The sequence below is a fragment of the Jaculus jaculus genome, chromosome 17 (assembly GCF_020740685.1).
Source record: "Jaculus jaculus isolate mJacJac1 chromosome 17, mJacJac1.mat.Y.cur, whole genome shotgun sequence".
In the NCBI taxonomy this organism is placed as follows: Eukaryota; Metazoa; Chordata; class Mammalia; order Rodentia; family Dipodidae; genus Jaculus; species Jaculus jaculus.
In genome coordinates, this window is record NC_059118.1 from 25,293,733 (window position 1) to 25,315,745 (window position 22,013).

General features: G+C 46.3%; 1 protein-coding gene across 1 annotated transcript in view; it reads right to left on the bottom strand.

Annotated features, from left to right (window-relative positions):
* The window catches only part of Ky (kyphoscoliosis peptidase), a 51,580-nt gene that overhangs the window by 17,377 nt on the left and 12,190 nt on the right, over positions 1–22,013 (bottom strand). The window contains exons 4-7 of the mRNA XM_004664342.3: positions 10,714–10,788; positions 7,962–8,024; positions 5,039–5,121; positions 748–856 (exon numbers count right to left, since the gene is read on the bottom strand). Coding sequence (XP_004664399.1) covers positions 748–856; positions 5,039–5,121; positions 7,962–8,024; positions 10,714–10,788 — 330 coding nt within the window. The remainder of the gene's footprint in view (positions 1–747; positions 857–5,038; positions 5,122–7,961; positions 8,025–10,713; positions 10,789–22,013) is intronic.

The following is a 22,013-nucleotide window of genomic DNA, read 5'->3' on the forward strand; positions in this document are numbered from 1 at the left end:
GGGGAATCGAACCGAGGTTCTCTGGCTTTGTGAGCAAGTGCCTTAACCTCTAAGCCATCTCTCCAGCCCTGAGTGTTCTATTTTTGATCCTGCCCCTTTAAGACCAGGCATTACTTAGTGGTGTTGGCATGGGTGGAGATGGCACACGACAGGTCCTGTGAGGTGAATACATGTTCTAAATTGCCCCCGGAGGACAAAAACAAAGGCCTGAGGCCTGGATGTTCTTTATGTAAAAAGACCAGGGGTCCACCTTATACCAGGCTCCATTGTCCCCTCATTTGCAGGTCTTGGCAAGGGCCAGCACACCCTTCACATTTCCAAGGCTGTCCTGTGTGAAGCAGTGAGCAGCTGCTCAGGCCCACGTCCCCCGAGCTCTGAGAACCCAAGAAAGGGTTCTGAGTGGTGGCACAGGTCCCCAGGGTGTCCACAGGAAGCAGACAGGCAAGAGCCTGAGCTCGCTTATATTGGTACTTTATGGGTGTTGTCCGAGCTTTTCAAACAGCCAAGCCTCTTCAACGCGTGGTCACCCCTCTTGGAGATGGCCTGTCCCTGGTTCTTGTCTCTGTGGAGTCTGGACCAAGGCCTAGCTCCGGAGGGCAAGTTTACCGTCCTGGTTGTCCTTGGTTAATCGATGCAGGCTCTAGGGAGCCCGTCTCCTCTATCTCCCCACTCGCTCCTCACACTGGTGATGGGATGGGGAGCAGAGCGCAAGCAGGGGTTCCTGGCCTCGCTACCCTGGTGACCTACCTATATGGTGGCAGATCCACGTCCAGATGGCACGGACCCTTTCCAGATCGCTGTGGGCCTCCTGGAGCAGGTCACTCACCAGCTCGTCCAGGCCACTCTTGACGGTCACCTGGAGAGCAGAAAGGGCACGCTGCACGGGGGACCTGGAGAAGGGTGGGGAGCCCAGCGCCTGCTGTCTGTCTGTCAGCACAGCTCTTCCTTCACACAGGGAAGCTGGGGGAGAGGCGCCGAGGGACGGAGGCTCCAGGAGGTCAGTCCCATGGAAGTGGGGGAGCTGGACAAGGCAGATGCTGCTGGCTAGCTGAGCCACAGGCCCAGAATTCCCTGAGCTTTTCTCTCTCAATCTGGGGCCAGGCTCTTGTCAGGGTTAATTCAATCAGCAATCTGCGGTTGAATGCTTATAGAAATTCCAGTAGATACTATGAAGATTAAGTCCTTATCAGGTGTATGATTTGCAAAGCTTTCCTTCTTTGTGTTTCTTTTCTTTGAGTGCGTGTATGTTCTTGTTTGTAAACACGTGTGAGTGGGTGTGCATGTGTGTGAGTGAGTGTGGAAGACAGAGATCAACAATACTCTCCGTGTTATTCTTCAAGGCAGGGTCATTCACTGACCCTAGAGCTCACTGACTTGGTCAGCTTAGCTAGCTAGCGAGCCCCAGGGTCTTCTATCTCTGTCTCTCTAGTTCTGGGACTCTAGACACACCCCCCATCATGCCTGGCATTTTACATGAGTGCTGGGGATCCGAACTCGGGGCCTCGCACTTTTGTGGCAAAGTGCTTTACCCACTGAGCAACCTCTCTCGTCCCCTTTGTGTTTCCTTTTTAAAAAAGTTTTATTTATTTATTTGAGAGCAACAGACACACACACACACACAGAGAGAGAGAGAGAGAGAGAAGGAGAAAGAGAAAATGGGCGCACCAGGGCCTCCAGCCACTGCAAGCGAACTCTAGATGCGTGTGCCCCCTGTGCATCTGGCTAACATGGGTCCTGGGGAATAGAGCCTCGAACCAGGGTCCTTAGGCTTCATAGGCAAGCGCTTAACCACTAAACCGTCTCTCCAGCCCTGTGTTTCCTTTTGAAGGGTTTATTTTTTATTGTACGTGAATGGGTATGTTTGTGTGTAGCATATATGCGCTTGTGTACAGACGAATGTGTTCTGTGTACATGCATGTGGAGGCCCGAGGAGAACGTCAGGCATCGCCCTACGTAACTCTTTTGCTTTAGTTTCTTGAGACAAACTCACTCATTGAACCTTGAGCTGTAGTTCTGTTTTTTTATTTTTTTTGGTCAGCCTGGCTGACTAGTGAGCTCCAACAATGCTCCTGCCTCTATTGCCACCCAGCGCTGGGGTTACAGGTGTGTCTGGCCATGCCTGGCTTTTTGCTGGGGATCAAACAGAAATTCTCGTGCCTACATAACATACTGTTCTTACCCACTGAGCCATAGCTTCAGCCCTTTCTTTTGGTTTATTACCATCCATGAAAATATATGTTAAGTATATATTAAATATATTAATATATATGTTAAATATACATATTGCTAGAATGGGAAAACCAATCTTTAAATTCATCTCGATATGCAAGGGGTTCCAACAGGCCAAAGATATTTTGAAAAAGGAACGAGATCGAAAGATTCACGTTTTCTAATTTCAAAACTTACTATGAATGTAATCAAAGCAGGTTTGTACTAGCCTAAGAATCTGTTGACCAATGAACTATAGAGAGTTGAGCCCAGACCCATGGCCAGTTGACTTTTGACAATGCTAAGTCCACTCAATAGGGGAAAGAACAGGGTATTTAACAAGTGCTGCTGAAATAGCTAGATTTCCACTTGCGAAAGAATGATGATGTTGGACTTATATCTTGTATCATATTCAAAAGTCAACTCAAGGGCTGGAGAGATGGTTTGGTGGTTAAGGCACTTGCCTGTGAACCCTAAGAACTCATGCTCGAATCTCCAGGTCCCACATAAGCCAGACACACCGTGTCACAAGCGTGCCATGTTGCACATGCGCACAAGGGGGTGCACGCATCTGGAGCTCGTTTGCAGTGGATAAAGGCCCTGGAGCACCCATTCTCTAACACACTCTGTCTGCCTCTTTCTCTCTCTCTCAAATAAAAAAAAAAAAAAAGAAATCAACTCAAAATGGAACAAGAACCCAAACATAAGAGCTTAAGCCACACGGCAGGTGGAAGAAAACATTAAAGTAAAGCATCATGATCTTGGATTTGGTGTACTCCCCAAGAAATTAAACAGAGAATTACCATATGATGCAGCAATTTTACTCTAACGTATGTCACCCCACACTGAAGACAAAGGCTCAAAAGATATGTATCCATCCATTTCCACTTCAGCACTATTCCCACAATAACAACTCCAGCATCCACCCAGGGATGAGGGGATGCATCCAATGTGACACATACATTCAGTGGACGTAATTCACCACGAAAAGGAGAAATCCAGGGCCTCACATGCTACCACATGCTGCTACGCGAAGTAAGCCCGGCGAAAGGACAGGTATTGTGTGTCTGCACTATAATGAAATATAGAAACTAGGTAAATTCATAGACTGTAAGCACAGGGTATGAGAGGTTGGGGTGGGGATGGGAAATCATTCCTTAATGAGAGAAGAGAGTTTCTGTTTGGGATTACGAAAAGATTTTGGAAACAGTGGTGATGACCGTGCAATGCTGTGGAGTCATTAATGCCAGTTGAGGTTGCTGGGAAGGCAGCCGTGACACTTCCCAACTTTCTAGAACCTGGAGCAGGTGGTACTCATGGCTGTGGTGCCCAGGCCCCACTGGGTCCCACTGTGAAAACACTCCTTTCTATCACTCACACTGGACTCACACTGGACCCAACTTCTGGCCACTCCCATGCACCACAAAGACCTTCTTCCACTCTCCCCGCTGTCTTCTGCTCTGTTCTTCTCCCATTTACAGTGCCCACCCCATGGCTTTTGTGTCTACCCCTCTCCCAGGGCCTAGAACAGCACCAGACTCATTAAAGGTCCACACTGCAGACTGGAGTCCAGTTCCGAGGCTGCTTCCTTGGGGCCTTTCTCCTGGCGCCCTGGGCCTGGCTTGCTCTGGCTGTCCATTGCTCTGAGGCGGGGGCCTGTGGCCTCAGCTGGGTCCCATTCCTAGCACTGCACTCTGTCCCAGCCCTTCTGGGCACTGCCATCCAGAGTGCTGCCCTCCTTAGTCTGCGGACTGCACTCCTCCTACTCAGTACATGGCTGGGTTTCACACGCCCAGTGAGGCCAGGCGGACCTTGATAACTGGCAGATCTTCCTCCTGCTCCCCCAACCTTAAAACGCCCTCCCAACCTCTTCCTCTGATCTACATGGGAGATTTTTTTTTCTTTCCCCTGACAGCCTCCTTGGGGGGAGTGGGGTTCATCCATATTCTACTGCATCCTCAACCCCCTGGAGTCTGGCTGAGTCAGTTCCTTTAATGCTCAGCCTCACAGGCAGGAGGTCATGGCAGCTCACACCTCGTAGAGATGAGCGGCGCTGAGGTCATGGTGGCTTTGGCCATCCGCATCTACAGCCCTTCCTTCCCCATCTTCTCCCTCCTTCCCTCCACGGCCTGGACGCTAACAAAGCTTCACACCCCTGATGACCAGATGGGCAGGGCAGGGCTGGTCAGACGAGCTTGTGAATGGAGAGGCTCCAGCATGTGCAGCCTGTGGCGGAAGCGTCAGGATGATGGCAGAAGAGGACTGGAAGGACCTTTGGTACTGGGTGTGGGCCGGCTGCCTTGAGGCTTTTCTATAGTGCTGTGATCTGAATGTCAAACGTCCCCCCATAGGCTCATGCGCTTAAACACTTGGTCCTCAGGACGGCGGCACTGTTTTGCCGGGTTGTGGAACCATGAGTGGACGAGGGCCTTGCTGAAGGAAGTGAGTCACCGAAGGACAGATCTCTAGGTTGCATAGCCTGTTCCCACTTCCTGTCTGCTTTCCATTCCCGACTGTGGATGCAAAGCAACTAGCCACCTCACGCTGTTGCCACCATGCCTTCCCCACCACAGTGGACCACGTCCCTCCGTCTGCAAGCCCAGACAAACCCTTCTCCCCTTAAGTTGCTTCTTGTCCAGTGTTTGGTCACAGCGATGAGGAAAGAAGTACACACATGCACCGTGAAAGGCACCCCTGGGCCATCCACCTGGGTGACCCAGGATATGTGCAGATGGGACCTCTCAGAGGGATTTTTTGTTTTTGCTCTCCTGATTTAGATAACTCTAAGCCAACTTTGGATGCACTTGGCCAAAGGAGACAGCTGTCCTACCTGTGCTGCATAGGTGTCTAGTTTCTCGAACTGCCGCAGGTCCAGGGGCATGGATTTCAAGCTTGACCTGTCCCAGGGGTAGGCTGGAAACACAGAGAGGACAGGTCAGCAGCGACACCCACTGAGGATGGGCTTCTCAGCCCCAGGCCTCATCGTATTTTTTTTTAAAATTATTTATTTATTTGAGAGCGACAGACACAGAGAGAAAGACAGATAGAGGGAGAGAGAGAGAAATGGGCGCGCCAGGGCTTCCAGCCTCTGCAAACGAACTCCAGACGCGTGCGCCCCCTTGTGCATCTGGCTAACGTGGGACCTGGGGAACCGAGCCTTGAACCGGGGTCCTTAGGCTTCACAGGCAAGCGCTTAACCGCTAAGCCATCTCTCCAGCCCCTCATCGTATTTTTTGAGGAGACATGAATACTCAAACCGTGGACCTGATTCCCAGAGCCTGAAACACGCATTCCAGGAGCTGTACCTCCTAGCAAGGTTCCTTGATCAAAGTAGTTTGGGAACTATGGCAAGTCCTATGGTCCTCTTGGAGAGCCACAGGGAAGATGAGCCTGGAGAGTCAGCATTAAAGAAACATAGACCTTAACCCTGGATGATATAGCAGTGCCCAGACTTATTAGTGATGGAATTCCCTTCTATATAAAATTTAAAAAAAATTGTAATTTTCTGTGAGAAGCATCCAGGGAGTGCTGTTTAGTCCCTTGACCAGGGAGGGCTCCTTGGTAATATACCACACTCTGTGGGTACAAAACAGAATACTAGGTATAGAAGAAAATGGCAGGGTCAAGTATCTGGGTCCCATAGGAGGACCCCCCCCCACGACCCCACCTGGAGATTGGACTTTGAGTCAGGTTTCAGGAACAGAAAGGAAGAAAGAGGGCTGGAGAGATGGGTTAACAGTTAAGGCGCTTGCCTGCAAAGCCTACGGACACATGTTCAACTCTCCAGGTCCCACGTAAGCCAGACGCACAGTGATGCAAGTGCACAATGTCGCACATGCACACAAGGGGGCGCACTCATCTGGTGTTAAATTGCAGTGGAGAGAGGCCCTGGTGTGCCAATTCTCTCTCTCTCATAAAAAAAGAAAAGACAAGAAGAAAGGGAACTGGAGATTGATGCTTCCCCACTGGGCACGGGGGAGCCCAGTTGGTGCTGGGAGGCAGTTGGGAAGTGGATCTAGAATTCAGGGGCCAGTAATGACTCATGACTCATGTTCACACCTCTGAGAGAGGTTTCCTGAAGATGAGATGATCCACCCCAGTCTGTGTGGTCCAAAGGCAGCCACATTCCAGCCAGGGGTGGGGGATCCTGACATGCTCCTACTGAGCCCCTCCCTACTTCTCAATGCCCTTCCCTCCTCAGATTGTCACATCTGAAAGAAGCCACCAGGGTGACCTAAGTGGACATGAAAGTGGACTTCCACATCAAACAGATTTCCACTGAGTGGAGCTCTTCTCTTATCCCCCATTTAGAAGAAGAAGGCATTTCTAAAATGGAATTGAACTCCCCTTCTGTTTTTTGAGGTACGGTCTTGCATTAGCCCAGGCTGACCTGGAATTCACTATGTAGTCTCAGGCTGGCCTTGAACTCACAGTGATCCTTCTATGTCAGCCTCTTACCACAGCATGGATTAAAGGTGTGCACCATCATGCCCGGGAGAGAGACAGAGACAGGGAGAGAGAGAGGGAGAGAGAATGGGCACACTAGGGCCTCCTGCCACTACAAACAGATTCCAGACACATGTGCCACTTTGTGCATCTGGCTTCAATTGGATACTGGCGAATTGAACTTGGGTTGTTAGGCTTTATGGGCAAGTGCCTTAACTGCTAAGCAATCTCTCCAGCCCTGAAGACCCTATTTTACTACTATCCCTTTCCTTGTTTCCATTTTAAAATACATAATATTTTGTATCAAAATACCTATGATTTATGCTTCATTAATTCTACCTTCCGAAAAGATTATAATATGATTTTGTAGGAATACATTTAAAATACCAGTAGTGTTGACCAAATTATTCTAATTTTAAAGCAAAACTACAGGAGGAGGTGCTGAGCTGCAGACAGCCTTTGGTGGCATCTGTTTTACAGGGGGTGGGGAGAGGGAACTGAGGCTCAGAGGAGACACAAGTGAGGGCGACATGTAGGATTTGAGTCCAGACCATTCACTACCCCATTTAGTATTTCCTCATCTGCTGTCACATTCGTATTCCAGTTTTACTTTGTTTTTTATTATTATTAGGTTTTCAAGGTAGGGTCTCACTCTATCCCAGGCTGACCTGGAATTCCCTATGTAGTCTCAGGGTGGCCTTGAACTCACTGCGATCCTCCTTCCTCTGCCTCCTGAGTGCTGGGATTACAGGCATGTGCCACCATGCTGGCTCAGTTTTAATTTTTTATAAAAATATTTATTTAATTATTTTTGGTTTTTCGAGGTAGAGTCTCACTCTAGCCCAGGCTGATCTGGAATTCACTATGGAGTCTCAGGGTGGCCTCGAACTCATGGCAATCCTCCTACCTCTGCCTCCCGAGTGCTGGGATTAAAGGTGTGCGCCACCATGCCTGGCTTAAAATATTTAATTTTAATTTATTTATTTGAGAGAGAGAGAGAGAGAGAGAGGGAGGGAGGGAGGGAGAGAGAATTGGTGCGCCAGGGCTTCCAGCCACTGCAAACAAACTCCAGACGCATGCGCCACCTTTGCTTTATAATCATGACATCTGACATGTGATCATTTCCCTTCCCCACCTGTGTCCACATCAGGCATTGTTAATCAATCATGACACCCTTCCTCCCAAACCCACAAGTGGCACCAGATATTCAGTGTTCCAAGAAGCCAGTGCCAGTTAATCGGAGACCGGCCCATGAGGCTGACTCAATGCTTTTTGGGGAATGGCCCAAGGGAAGGCCTAGAACTTACCATGGGCATCTTTCCCTCCAGGTTGCCGGGGTCTCGTGTTTCCATTTTTGTCACCTTGTAAACCTGCAATATGTCAGAGGTCAAAGGTAGAGACACTTCGAAAGAAACAGAGCATCGAGCACCGATGACCCCCTGTGTGATTGGCTTTGCCTCTGGTGCCCCCTCACTCTCCCCACGGAGTCCTTGCTCCCACCCCCACTCATGAGGCCCTGCTGGCATTGCCACGTGGCCTGGTCTGGTGGGGCAGCGAGGAGGCTGGAAACACGACTGGATGGCAGCAAAGGGAGCTTCGGTCTTCAGGTGGAGTCCGAATGTGCCCCGACCTCAGCTCCCTGTGCTGTGCTGTGCAAGAGGCTCAGCTGCAGCCTGGCTCCCTGCCCTCCTCTCCTCTGCGTTCTCCTGCCATCTTGGAGTACCCGGCCGGGTGGGGGGGGGTGCTGAGCACATGCGTCCATTCCCGCAGATAACCGCAGGACGCAAATTGGCCACGGGTCAAAAGGAAGAGAGAGGAGTAGACAGCATCTGTATGAACCTTGGGGCCCAGTGAGTTTGAGAAGTTCTCAAAGGGTGATTAAATCCTATAGATTCAGGACGGTTAAGGCCGACTGGTGGTAAATAGTTATTAGAGTCCACGGGCAAGAAGAAAAGGATCTTTTTTTTTTTTTTTTTTTTAAATTTTTCCTGCTGATTTGATGCTGGGTCGGGAAGGTGTGGGTCTCTAAGGGAGCCATTTGGAGTTGGGGATAGGGACGCCAAGGCTGATGGCAGGTGCTTTATGCCTCTGGAAGGTACTTGAGGCTGTAAGTATAACAACAGATAGCTGCGAATGAGCACAAGTCATTCTGAGAAACAGTGAGCCTTGTGTTTCTGGCATTTTGTTTGTTTGTTTCCACCTACGTCCATGATGGGTTTTGAGCTCACTATATCTACTCCTGGGCTTTAATTTTGCTATTTTATCTAACCTTGCAACAAATGTCTGGGGGTGGGTGGGGAGAGGTGTATTCATTTCCTTTCTTTTCTATAAAGAAATCCAATGAAACAATAAAAACAGGGTAAGCCATTTGCCCAAGATTTCACAGCTTAAGTGAATGCCCTCAGTGGACTCCTGAGAGCCACCCTTGCCTGCCTTTCTGGGATTCTGACTTGTGAGGACCACAGAGGCAGTCTTAGAGGAATTTGGCCTACTGAGTAGATGTGTAGTAGACATGTGCCTTGCTGCCCTGAAGCCACCCCTTCTTGGCCTCTGTGGTGGTTTGATTCAGGTGTCCTCCATAAACTTAGATGTTCTGAATGCCAGGTTCCCAGCTGATGGAGATTTGGGGATTAACGCCTCCTAAAAGCAGCGTATTGTTGGGGGCGGGCTTATGGGTATTATAGCCAGTTTCCCCATGCCAGTGTTTGGCACACTCTCCTGTTCTTGTTGTCCACCTATGTGGGCCAGGAGGTGATGTCCACCCTCTGCACATGCCATCATTTTTCCCTGCTATTGTGGAGCTTCCCCTCAGGCCTATAAGCCACAATAACCTCTTTTTCCCCACAAGCTGCTCTTGGTTGGGTGATGGCTACCAGCAATGAGAACCTGACTGCAACAACGTCCCTTTCTCAGAAGGTTCTGGATCAGCCAATAAGATGGGCATGTGCAGGGTGAAGATGGCGTGGGGAGCAGAGAGGCATCATCTGGGCACCACGTGGGCAGCAGTTCCGTGGCTAAGACCACAGGCTGCAGTGTTCGATGGGGAGGCTGACCTGCCCTCAGGCTGGGTAACTTGGGCAGTTACTTCACAGTTCTTAAACCCTCCCTCTGCTGACCTGAATATCATGGGGCATAGGTGAAGACATCACAAAATTAATGCGCAGAAAGGACTTGGCATCGCACGTGCTGCAGTTTCGGCAGTTGGCAAACGTGATGACGATGCTCTTGTGAGGAAATGCGCCGTTAACTACACGTTTTGTGTCACCCAGGTCTGATCCCAGAGTTACGGGAACAGCGGAAGCTAGGTGTTGTGATTTGGGGGGGTATGAAACGTCCCCCAAGGGCTCTTGTGTTTCAACACTTGGTTCCCAGCTGGCAATGCTATTCTGGAAGACTGTGGGCCCTTTCGGAGGTAGAGCCTTGCTGGAGGAAGTGGGTCAATGAGGGCAGGTCCTGACGTTTAATTTTCATTTATATATTTATTTATGAGAGAGAAAGAGGTGAGGAGGAGAGAGAGAGAGAGTATATGGGTGCACCAGGGCCTTCAGCCACTGAAAATGAACTCCAGACCCATGCACTACCTTGTGCATCTGGCCTATGTAGGTCCTGGGGAATTGAACCTGGGTCCTCTGGTTTTGTAGCAAGTGTCTTAACTGCTAAGCCATCTCTCCAGCCCAGGGCCTTAAAGTTTGCAGCCCAGCCTTACTATCTGTCCTCTGCTTTCAATTCCAGCAAGATGTGGAGAGGTAAGGCTTGCCAGCTGTTCACTCCTGCCTCCGTGGAACCACCTGTCTTCCCCTCTAGGATGAATTTTCTCTCCTTAGACTTTAAGTCATACTAAACCCTGTCTCCCTTAAGTTACATCTTCTCAGGTATTTGGTCACAGGAACAGAAAAGCAATAAATACAATGGTTGTGGACAAAATGATCATGCTTCTAGCTTTTTCTCATTTATAAATTCCCCTCTCTCAGAAGACACTTGAGTTTGGGTCTGGCCCAGCCCATTGCCCTCCAGCCTGCTTGTCAGGCCTCTTCCGTGAGCAGCCCTGTCCATACGTACGTTTAGCCAAGGAGAACTTCTTGAGCAGCTGGGGCACAGTGTCTCGGGGGTGAACCTCCACAGTCAGCTGCGTCCCTGCAAAGAGGAAGTGGTGACATCCTCAGACCAGTGCTGCTGGGAAGGGAACACTGCTCCACATCAGATGTTCAAATAGCAAAACATGATTTGTTCTAGAGCTTTCTTTTCATTATACAAATAGTTCTTGTTTCTGAGAACAAAGTCAAACCAGCAAACCAAAGTTTCTACATCTAAGCAGATGGATATTCATAACCTCACAATGGCTGACACTACCTATAAAAGACCTGTGTAATAGGAGGAAAGAATGATGCCATCAAAACAGAAGAAACACTAGTTGGAAAGAAGGGACTCGGGGGAGGGGTTTCTTGGGAGGGGAGAAAAGGAAAGGTAGTGGGAGAGGATTATGGTCATGGTGTATTGTTTATGTTTATAGGAGTTATAAATAATAAAGTCGGCCAGGTGTGGTGGCGCACGTCTTTAATCCCAGCACTTGGGAGGCAGAGGTAGGAGAATTGCCGTGAGTTCGAGGCCACTCTGAGACTACATAGTTAGTTCCAGCTCAGCCTAGACAAGAGTGAGACTCTACCTTGAAAAAACAAATAAAAATAATAATAATAATAATAAAGTTAAAAACTAATAACAATAAAGAATATTCAATAAAACCAGAAGCTAGTTTCTTGAAAAGGTCAGGAAAAAATGGTCAAACTGTAGAGTGACTAATACAAATATAGCTACAACACAAACTAAGAATTCAGAAGCTAAAACCAGGATGAAATGGGGAACATCACTGCAAAGCGGTACAAGTAGTAAGCTGGTAAGTATAGCATGTACTTCTCATTACTGCAAGAAAACATCATACCAGAAGCAGCTCATGGGGGAACGAGTTTCTTCAGGCTTAGAGTTCCAAGGGGCAATTTCACCATGGGATGGCAGAACAAGCATGACAGAATGGGCAGCCAGGGTGCCACTCACATTTTCTTACCCAGCAGACAGGAACTTTGCTACGTGAGCTAGCTCTGAAACTCAGTGGGGCTGGATGACTAAACCTCAAGGCCCGTCCCCAGTGACACTCCACCTCTTGTAAGGCTCCACCTCCCAAAGGCTCCACTAGTTAGGGACTAAATAAGAGGCTTAATCACAAACGCAGGAGGCTATGAGGGAAACTACCACAGTAAGGGAATGCTACCAAAATCTCTATGCACACTCATTCTACAATTCGGATAAAATGAATCAATTTCTTAAAATTCAAAGTACTACAAAGATTCATTCAAGAAGCAGATATCTTGAACATTTGTATATCATTTTTTTAGAGAGAGAGAGAGAGTGAGAGAGGGAGGGAATTGGCATGCCAGGGCCTCAGCCACTGGAATTGAACTCCAGATGCTTGCGCCACCTAGTGGGCACATGAAACCTTGCACTTGCCTCACCTTCATGCGTCTGGCTTATGTGGGACCTGGAGAATCAAACATGGGTTTTTAGGCTTCACAGGCAAGCACTTTAACTACTAAACCATCTCTCTAGCCCTGTATGTATGTATGTATGTATGTATGTATGTATGTATGTATGTATGTATGTATGTGTATATATATATATATATATATATGTATATATATATGTATGTATATATATATATATACACATACATACATATATATATACACACATATATATATATATTTTAAAATTAAACTTTTAAAAAACCTTTCATTTTTTAAAAACAGGGCATTTGTAGTTTTTATGGAAAATTCTAATCAATGTTTACAGAGAAATACTACCAAATTTTCACAAGATCATTAAAAAATAGAAGTGGACTAAACACCTCATAACTTGTTTTATGAGACCAGCATTAACCTTATGTAAAACCAGTGACAGCATTAGAAAAGAACATTGCAGACCAATAGCCTTTATGAAGATAAACACAAAAATACTCAACATAAAAAAATTAAACCTAGCAATATAGGTAAAGATTAATATACCACAAGTACATGTGGTTTGATTTGGGAATGTAAACCTGGTTTAATATCTGAAAATTAATAAACACAGTTCACTATATTAGGATAAAGAAGAAAACCATACTCATGAGAAAACCTCATAACTAAGAACAGAAGGGAACATACTTAATTTGAAAAGGACATTTACAAAAAGTATACAACCAATATCATATTTAAAGGGAGAAAATAGTATGTTTTCTCTTTAATATTTGGGACAGTCAAAGACGCCCACCCCCACTGCTTTTAATAATGTTGTACTGAGCTGGGTGTGGTGGCACACATCTTTAATCCCAGCACTCAGGAGGCAGAGGTAGGAGGATTGCTGTGAGCTCGAGGCCACCCTGAGACTACATAGTGAATTTCAGGACAGCCTGAGCTAGAGTGAGACCTGAACTTGAAAAACAAAAACAAACAAACAAACAAAGTTGTACTGGAAGCACCACCCAATGAAATAAGATAAGAAAAAGAAAAAAAGCTATATTGTTTTTATTCACAGATTATATCTGTGTAACATAAAAACCCAAGTAATATATAAGAAAAACTCCTAGAAATAATTGAATTTAGCATCATAATAGAATACAGAATCAGTTTTATTTTTCCATATTAGCAACAAACACTGGAAAATGAGTTTAAAGGCTATCATTTTCCACAGCTCAGAAGTGGAAACAGGCATAAGCATAAAATAAGCAACAACTGTGTGGTGAAATATTAAAGAGGATTTAAATAAATGAAGAGACATACCATGATCAGGAATTGGAAGACCCAACATTGTCAAGTTGTTATTATATCTCCAGATTCATCTCTAGATTTAAGGCCATTTCAATCAGACTCCTTGGAGAAATTATCTAGATACACCAAGGTAATTCTAAGATTCAGATGGTAAGGCTTGCAAGTAGAATAACTAAAGCACCTTGAAAAGGGCCAGGGTGCCTTCGCTACCTGATTTTAAGATGTGTTCATAGAACAACAGTCATCCCAATGACCGGGTGCTGATGTGGATCCAGGGAGCAGATGCAGTCAAGAAACTGACCCACATAAATTAGCAAATTGTTTTTCTATAGAAATGCAAAAGCATTCTGATTAATAAAAAGGGAGAAGAGGGTGTGTGTATCTCACCATAAAAGAGATTTAAAATGGAAAATAAGTATGTGAAAAGACAATTGCATCATCAGCCATTACAAAAAAGCACATTAAACACAACAATGATCTATCATGTCCACTAGAGAAGCTGTCAATACCATATTAAAGTCATGATACTGGATCTCCTACCTGATTTTGGGATTGTAAAATAGTACAGTGGCTCTGGCAAATAGTTTGGTAATTTCCTTTGTTGTTTAGTTTTGACTTGAGGTCTCACTATGTTGATCAACCTGGTCTTGACTTCATAGCTCAAGTGATAGTCCCTATTCAACTTCCTGAGGAACCGGGATGATAGGGACAGGCCACCACTCTTGGCTGACAGTTTCTTATCAAAGAAAATATGAACTTGCCCTAAAACCCAACTATTGGGCTGCTGGGCATTTAACACAGAGAAATGAAAACATGTTCACACAAAAACCTGAACCTCAGTGTTTACAGCAGGGCTGTTCATAATCACTCTATTGCAGTTAGCTTTGCGTTGCTGGCAGAAAATACTTGACTGAGAGCAGCTTGGGGGAGGAAAGGGTTTATTTTGGCTTACAGGCTCAAGGAGAAGCTCCACAATGGCAGGGGAAAACGATGGCATGAGCAGAGGTAGACATCACCTCCTGGCCAACATCAGGTGGGCAGCAGAAACAAGAGAGCATGCCAAACATTGGCAAAGGGAAGCTGGCTATAACACCCAAAAGCTCCCCCCCCCCAACAATACATCACCTCCAGGAGGCCCCAATTGCCAAACCAGCTGAGGAACTAGCATTCAGAACACTAAGTTTATGGGGGACACCTGAATCAAACCATCACACACCCCAAGCTGGAAATACCTCAATGTCCTATAGGGAGTAAATGGACAATCTGTTATACTGCATTGAGAAATATCTAAATGTGCTCCAGGGAGTGAATAGATGGATTATTGTGGTAACTTCACATTGAGAAACAACACAGAGGAGCTCTGAAGAATAACAAGAATTTTCTTGGAAGGAAGAGCAGTTCTAGTGCTAATGATGGTGATAGTAACATGATGGGATTCATGTATTAAACTAAGAAGCACACACCACAAAAATTCACTTTTATTTTAAACCAAAAGCAAAAAAAAAAAAACAAAAACAAAACCAACCAAAACATACATATACAACTCCAAGTAGAATTTAAATAAAATAAGAATGTGGATGGAATGAAAAGATATAAAGGCAAAAGGAAAAAGCCCTTTCAGACTTAATTTGTACATTTAAAAATCCAAAATAAATATTATGGTAAATATTCTATTTATGATCTGTGTTTTTTAAAAACTTATTTGAGAGAAAGAAAGAGGCAGAAAGAGGAAGAGAGAGAATAGGCACACCAAGGCCTCCAGCCACTGACGAATTCCAGATGCATGTGTCCCCTTGTGCATCTGGCTTACGTGGATCCTGGGAAATCGAACTGAGGTCCTTTGGCTTTGCAGGCAAATGCCTTAACCACTAAGCAATCTCTCCAGCCCCTCTTTTTCTTTTTTTTGACATTGGATTTCATGTAGCTCAGGCAGGCAATCTCTATTTTTTTTTTTTTTCAAGGCAGGGTCTCACTGTAGCTCAGGTTGTCCTGGCATTCACTATTGTCTCAGGGTGGCCTTGAACTCATGGTGATCCTCCTACCTCTGCTTTCCAAGTGCTAGGATTAAAGGCAGTCTCTAATTGGATGACTTTGAACTCCCAGTCTTCCTGCCTCCAGTAGGATTATAAGCATGCACTACCACAACCAGCTTGTAACTTTTCTTTTTTTAAATATTTTTTTGTCCATTATTTATTTACTTATTTGAGAGAGACAGACACTGAAAGAAAGACAGATAGAGGGAGAGAGAGAGAATGGGTGCGCCAGGGCCTCCAGCCACTGCAGACGAACTCCAGATGTGTGCACCCCCTTGCGCATCTGGCTAACGTGGGACCTCGGGAACCGAGCCTTGAACCGGGTCCTTAGGCTTCACAGGCAAGCGCTTAACCACTAAGCTATCTCTCCATCCCGTAACTTTTCTTAAAAGAAAATATTCTGTATGTATTATAATAGGTTATACTCTTCTATCCCCTCACCCCTGCTCCCATTGCCCTGGGGACCCTCCTCAGTGGGGTCATGGTAGTCACTGTGGGGTCATGAAGGCTCAGTCAGTCCCTGTAGGGTAGTGGGGGGCTGTGCCTCAGGGCACTCCTTCCACTCTATGGCTCTGCAGCCTCTTTTTAAAAATCTTTCATGTTAGTCAGTGCAGTTGTATGTTCCATTTTAAGTGACTACATAATGCTCTGTTTTAGAGATGACCTATATAGTCCATTTAAGCAGTTACTTTTTGTTAGATATTTTACATTTCCCAAATGCTTTCCTATTATAAACATTGATGGGATAAACATTCTGATATAGACATCATTAAAGTATTAAACCTTTTCAAATTAGTCTCATTGAGAGAACTGTTAAATATCAGTGAAAGATATTCCGGAGGGCTCCTCTGGCCCCTGTGTCTTAAGGCTTTTTGATATCGGCCAACTTTTCACATGAACTATTTCATTGGTTTATGAGTTCTGCAACAGGGCAAGAGACTGCCCATTTTGTTCATTCTTGCTGTGACTGATTGAAAAATTCCCAGTGAGACTTTTTTTTTTTTCCTATTCCTTGAATTTGGGCAGACCTTTGGACTTAGCGTAGCCCATGAACATGTGGTAGAAGTGATGTTATTATCCGAGTTCTGAGCTTAGCCCTCAAGAGACTTTGCCATGCTTGTGTGCATTCTTGGCACTGCTGTGTGGATGCACCAAGCTGAGGCCGAGAGACCACACAGAGCAAAGCAGAGCCTCTCTGGCGAGGCTATCTGAGACCAGCTGGTCTTCAGCCAGCCCACCAGCTGACAGTAGGCAAATGCACAAGCCCAGCCAAGAGCCCAGGTCAGCTGGGCATGTGGCTCAGGCAAAAGAGAATGTCCAGCTGACCTACAGGCTTGGCTGCTGGTCAGCGCTGGTGGCAGCCGAGTTCTTTGGTGGCATATGACATAAGCATGACTGGTACACTCACTGACATTTGCTTTTAAAAAATCTTCAGTATTTTTGCATGTGTGTGGTATGGTGCGTATGTGCAGTGTAAGCGCTTGTATGTACAGATGGGTGCCCTGTGCATGGATGGAGGCCAAAGGAGGATGTTGGGTGCCTCCCCCCAGCATTGATTATCCACATGTTTCCTTGAGATAGAGTCTCTCACTGATTCTGGAGTTTGCTCCAGCGATTCTCTGGTCTATGCTTCTCACAGGACTAAGGTTATAGCTGCTTACACAGGTGCTGGGGAGTCAAGCTCAGATGGTCCCAGACTCTTTCAGGCACTTAACTGCTGAGCCTCTTCCCCAACCGCAAATCCTTTAAATTTTTGTCTTTGTGTATTTCTCTAATTTTTAGTGTAGTGTTCTCTTCATGCATTTACTTGCCATTTAAATTCCCATTTTATGAGTTGATTATTTTTCTACTGATTTATTGATTGTGTAAGCACTCATATTATTAACTTTGATAAATGTGTTTCAAGCATTTTTCTGCAGAAAAACAATATGGATTTTTTAATAATTTTATTTATTTATTTTTAATATTTTATTTTTACTTATTTATTTGACAGATAAAGAGGGAGAGAGAGAGAGAGAGAGAGAGAGGGAGATAAAATGGGCACGCCAGAGCCTCCAGCCACTGCAGATGAACTTCAGATGCATGCACCCCCTTGTGCATCTGGTTAACATAGGTCCTGGAGAATCGAACCTGAGTCCTTTGGCTTTGTAGGCAAACACCTTAACTGCTATACCATCCCTCCACCCCTAATTTTATTTATTTATTTGAGAGAGTGAGTAAAAGAGGGAAAGAGACAAAGAGAGAGAGATAATGCGATCTCCAGGGCCTCCTGCCACTGCAAAAGAACTCCAGACGTACGTGCCACATGGTGTATCTGGCTTTAGGTGGGTACTAGGGGATCAAACTCGGGTCTTTATGCTTTTAAGCAAGTGCCTGACTGCTGAGCCATCTCTCCAGCCTGTTTTTTTTTTTTTTTTTAATGCCTTATAAACTTGCCCTGAGCACTAAACAGACTAAAGAGACAGTGTGATCTCCCTGTTACTGCTTTGAAGGGGTTCACATGCATTTTTGAGGTTTGGATCTAGTAGATCACTGTTAGCCTTGTGATTTTTATGGTGAAGATATGTATTTCAGAATGCATGGAAGAACCAGGTCAGGGGACTGGGTACCCTCACCATCCATAGCAAATACTGCCCCTGTGTGGGCTTGATTTATTTTACCTCATTACTCTCCCTACACGAATCTCTGTCTGGGTTATTTTTCAAAAAGTGTGACATGGCTATAAGGTGCCTTGTAAAAGATGAACTGAAAAATATATCCACCATCTCTCCAACTTTACATCCCGATCCACAGTGCTCTGAGAAGCCCTGCAACAAAGAAGTCCAGGCTTGAATTCACTACGGAGTCTCAGACTGGCCTTGAACTCACAGCAATCCTCCTATCTCTGCCTCCCCTGTGCTGGGATTAAAGGTGTGTACCACCACACCCAGCTGCAGTTTGGTTTGGTTCAGCACAATTTAGAGAATGCTGGGCTGGGATGATCTCCCTAAGCTTAGAGAGCTGTGAATATGAACAACTTGTTGGCAATAGAGTTCAATTAAGCTCTTCCCCAAACTTCTCACAATGTCCAAGAGTTTCCAACCACTCCCATTTTAGCCACATCTTTCTTTTATGAAGGAGGGTGCTGAAAAGCCCAATGTGGTGACAGCCCTTCCAGGGCTGACACTGAGGTGTCGTGGGCAGATGGGGCCTGGGCCGGAAGCTCTTCCCATCACTGTGTGAATCCCTTCTCTCCTTCCTGCAGTTCCTCACATAGCCATGAGGTTCAGGCTGCTGCAAGGCCTGTTTTGCACACGCCAAGCTTTCCAACCCTACACTGGCATCCTGCTCTCTTCCACACACACGTGAGGGCTTCCGGAGGTCTCCTCTGGCCCCTGTGTCAAGGGACGCAGCATTCACTAGCTCTTCATGCTTCCTGAAGGAGTGTGGGAGAGAGAGGATGTGCTGACCTGAGACTCCTTTGTAAAATAAAACTGGCTGGGTGCGGGGGTGCGTGCCTTTAAACCCAGCACAGGAGAGCTGAGGTGGGAGGATTGGTATGAGTTTGGGGGTTACCAAGTGAGTTCCAGGTTAGCCTGGGCTAGAGTGAGATGCTACTTCAAAAAAATCAAAGAGAAAAATCAAATAAAATTCTAAATTTAAGTGAAAAAAAAAAAAAGCCCCATTAATCTGACCAATGTTTTATCACAGAGAGTCAGATCTAAACTCTAAGAATAGCAGACACCATCATATTGATCTTGGCCATTCATCAAACATAACAGAGCCTCTCCCTGGGACTTGAGGTGACCTGGCTGGCCTCTCATTTATTTTCATTTATCACCCAAATAACACTTGTGAAACTGGTTTTGGCCGTCATAATGAGAACATTTTCGGGATTATTTCTTGCTAACCCTATGAAGTGTGGCTTCCAGGCCTTTATCCTCAGTGCTACAACTTTTCCGCCCCTTCTCTTCCAGAAGCGGAGACGCACGCAGGGTCACCGGCTCCGCACAGGCTTTGCTCAAGGCTGTCTTTCGCTCAGTCAGGCGACATCTCCCACACCACCTTTCTCTGTGTCGCTCCAGGTTTCCATCAGGATTTGTCTCAAGTCCTAATTTGCTCAGAATATCTAATGCGGGGATGGCAAACAGGCTTCTTGCTATTCATTAACTTTGACTGATTGGAAGTGGCTTCTGGGAGCGTATAGATCAATTAACAAACACCGCCAGGCACGCGTGTGGGTGTGAATGTGAGTGTGCACATATAGGGTCAGATCCGCGTGTGTGGAAGCCCCAGGATTCACGCTAGACACTCGCCATCATTTACTCTAGGTGTTTGGGAAGCCTTCCTACAGCAGCAGACGGCTACATTTACAACCTGGGTTTGCTGCCTTGGAAATATTTTTCTACAGTAGTTCGGAGTCAGGAAAACCTTACTTAAAGCATTTATGATTTAAAGAAAATACTCTTGGGCTGGAGAGATGGCTTAGCAGTTAAACATTTGCCTGTGAAATCAAAGGACCCCGGTTTGAGGCTCGATTCCCCAGGACCCATGTTAGCCAGATGCACAAGGGGGCGCACGCATCTGGAGTTCATTTGCAGTGGCTGGAGGCCCTGGCGTGCCCATTCTCTCTCTCTCTCTCTCTCTCTCTCTCTTTCTCTCTCTCTCTGCCTCTTTCTCTCTCTGTTGCTCTCAACTAAATAAATTAAAATGAACAAAAAATAAAAATTAAAAAAAAATACTCTTAAACAGGGCTGAGGAGATAGCCCATACAAGCCTGAGTTTTTGAGTTCAGATGCCCAGACCCCACATCAAAGTCAGGAGCAGGCAGGGGAGATGGCTCAATAGTTAAAGTGTTTGCTTGCAAAGCCTGCTGGCCCAGGGTTCAATTCGCCAGTACCCATGGAAAGCCAGATGCACAAAGTAGCGCATGCACCTGGAATTTATGTGTAGTGGCAAGAGGTTCTGGTGTGCCCCTTCTCTCTCTTTCCCTTTCTCCCTTCTCACAAATGAAGAAATAAAACTATTTTTTAAAAATGCCAGAAGCTGTGGTGGGCTTCTGCGACCCCACTGTGATTATGGCAAGAAGGGAGGCTGAGACAGGACAACTTCTGGATAGCTCATGGACCACTTAGCCTGGGAACACCGTGGTGAAAAGCAATGAGAATGGCAGACCCTGTCTCAGAACAAGGTGGAATCAGAGAATACTGCCTTGAGGTTGTCCTCTGCCCTCCATCTACATGCCATGGCACAAGTGTACCTGGACTCATACTTGAACACACATTGCACCTATCTCACACACACACACACACACACACACACACACACACCCCTCTTTAAACAGACCCCAGCTAGGTATTCAACTGTGGCTCTGCCCAGGAAGGATAACAGTAGTTGGGAGGTAGTAAGTGACGACATCCAGGGAACAAGCATGTTAGATGGTGACAGCCTTAGTTGTGTGGAACATTAACTGAGCACCGCCCTCCCTGGGTACTGCCACATGCAACACGAAGGCCCCACACAGCAGCTGTGGTTCGGAGGTGACAACGCAGAGTGTCACAACTCAGAGCTGCGTCTGATGAAAGGTTCTTGGGCCCATGCTGGCGCGGCTGATGAGAGGCGTCTCTTGAAGCCCACGCTGCTCCTGGCATGCGCTCTTAAAAACACAGCGCCGCTCATGAGTCTTTCTGCACGGCAGAGCTCCACGGGAAGCCCCAGGTCTAGAAATACAGCAGTTCAACCCCAGGCGTGCTCATTTCAGGATCAAAGTTCCATATGGAGCAAGGGCTGGGGACCAAGAAGGGCAGAAGCTCTGACAATCACTTTTGGAGCCTGAACTTACAGGATGTCCTGCAGATTAACTGCCCTCTTACCCAGCCCACAGACCCACTGTAGATCCATCTTTTAAAACCTTTCATGGGAAGGTCCAAATTTCCAATGGGATTATTTTTTTTTGTCACCTGATGCATAAAAATCTACCATCTACCATCGAGTGGTAAATCCAAGGAGTAGGGGAATAGCTGAACCATTCAGAGCACTAAGCTCTGTGTGAAACCTTGGATTTCTTGTGGGGAGGCACGTGTGTACACAATGCGAGTATGCCCCCACCCCATATGCCCCCACCCCCAGATTGGTTCCTGTCCTGTATGAAGGAGGCCACATGGTGGAGAAGCAAACAAACTCCAGACACATACGCCACTTGGTGCATATGGCTTTACATGGGTACTGGGGAATTGAACCCAGACCATAAGGCTTTGCAAGCCAGTGCCTTTAATCACTGAGCTATCTCTGCAGCCTTTACTCCTTATTAATTCTTTTCTTTTTAAAAAGTATATATTTTATTTATTAGAGAGAGAGACACAGAGAGAGAATGGGTACACCAGGGCCTCTAAGCTTACTGGCTTTGGGAGCACACAGACAATAAGTCAACTCCTGTGTAGGACATTTTCTAATTGTGGAGAGGCAGGCAAGCTATTTGGGCCTCCATGAGCCTTAATTTCAGCATCTGCAAGGCAGGGGAAATGTGGGAACATGTGGCCGGGGGCATTAG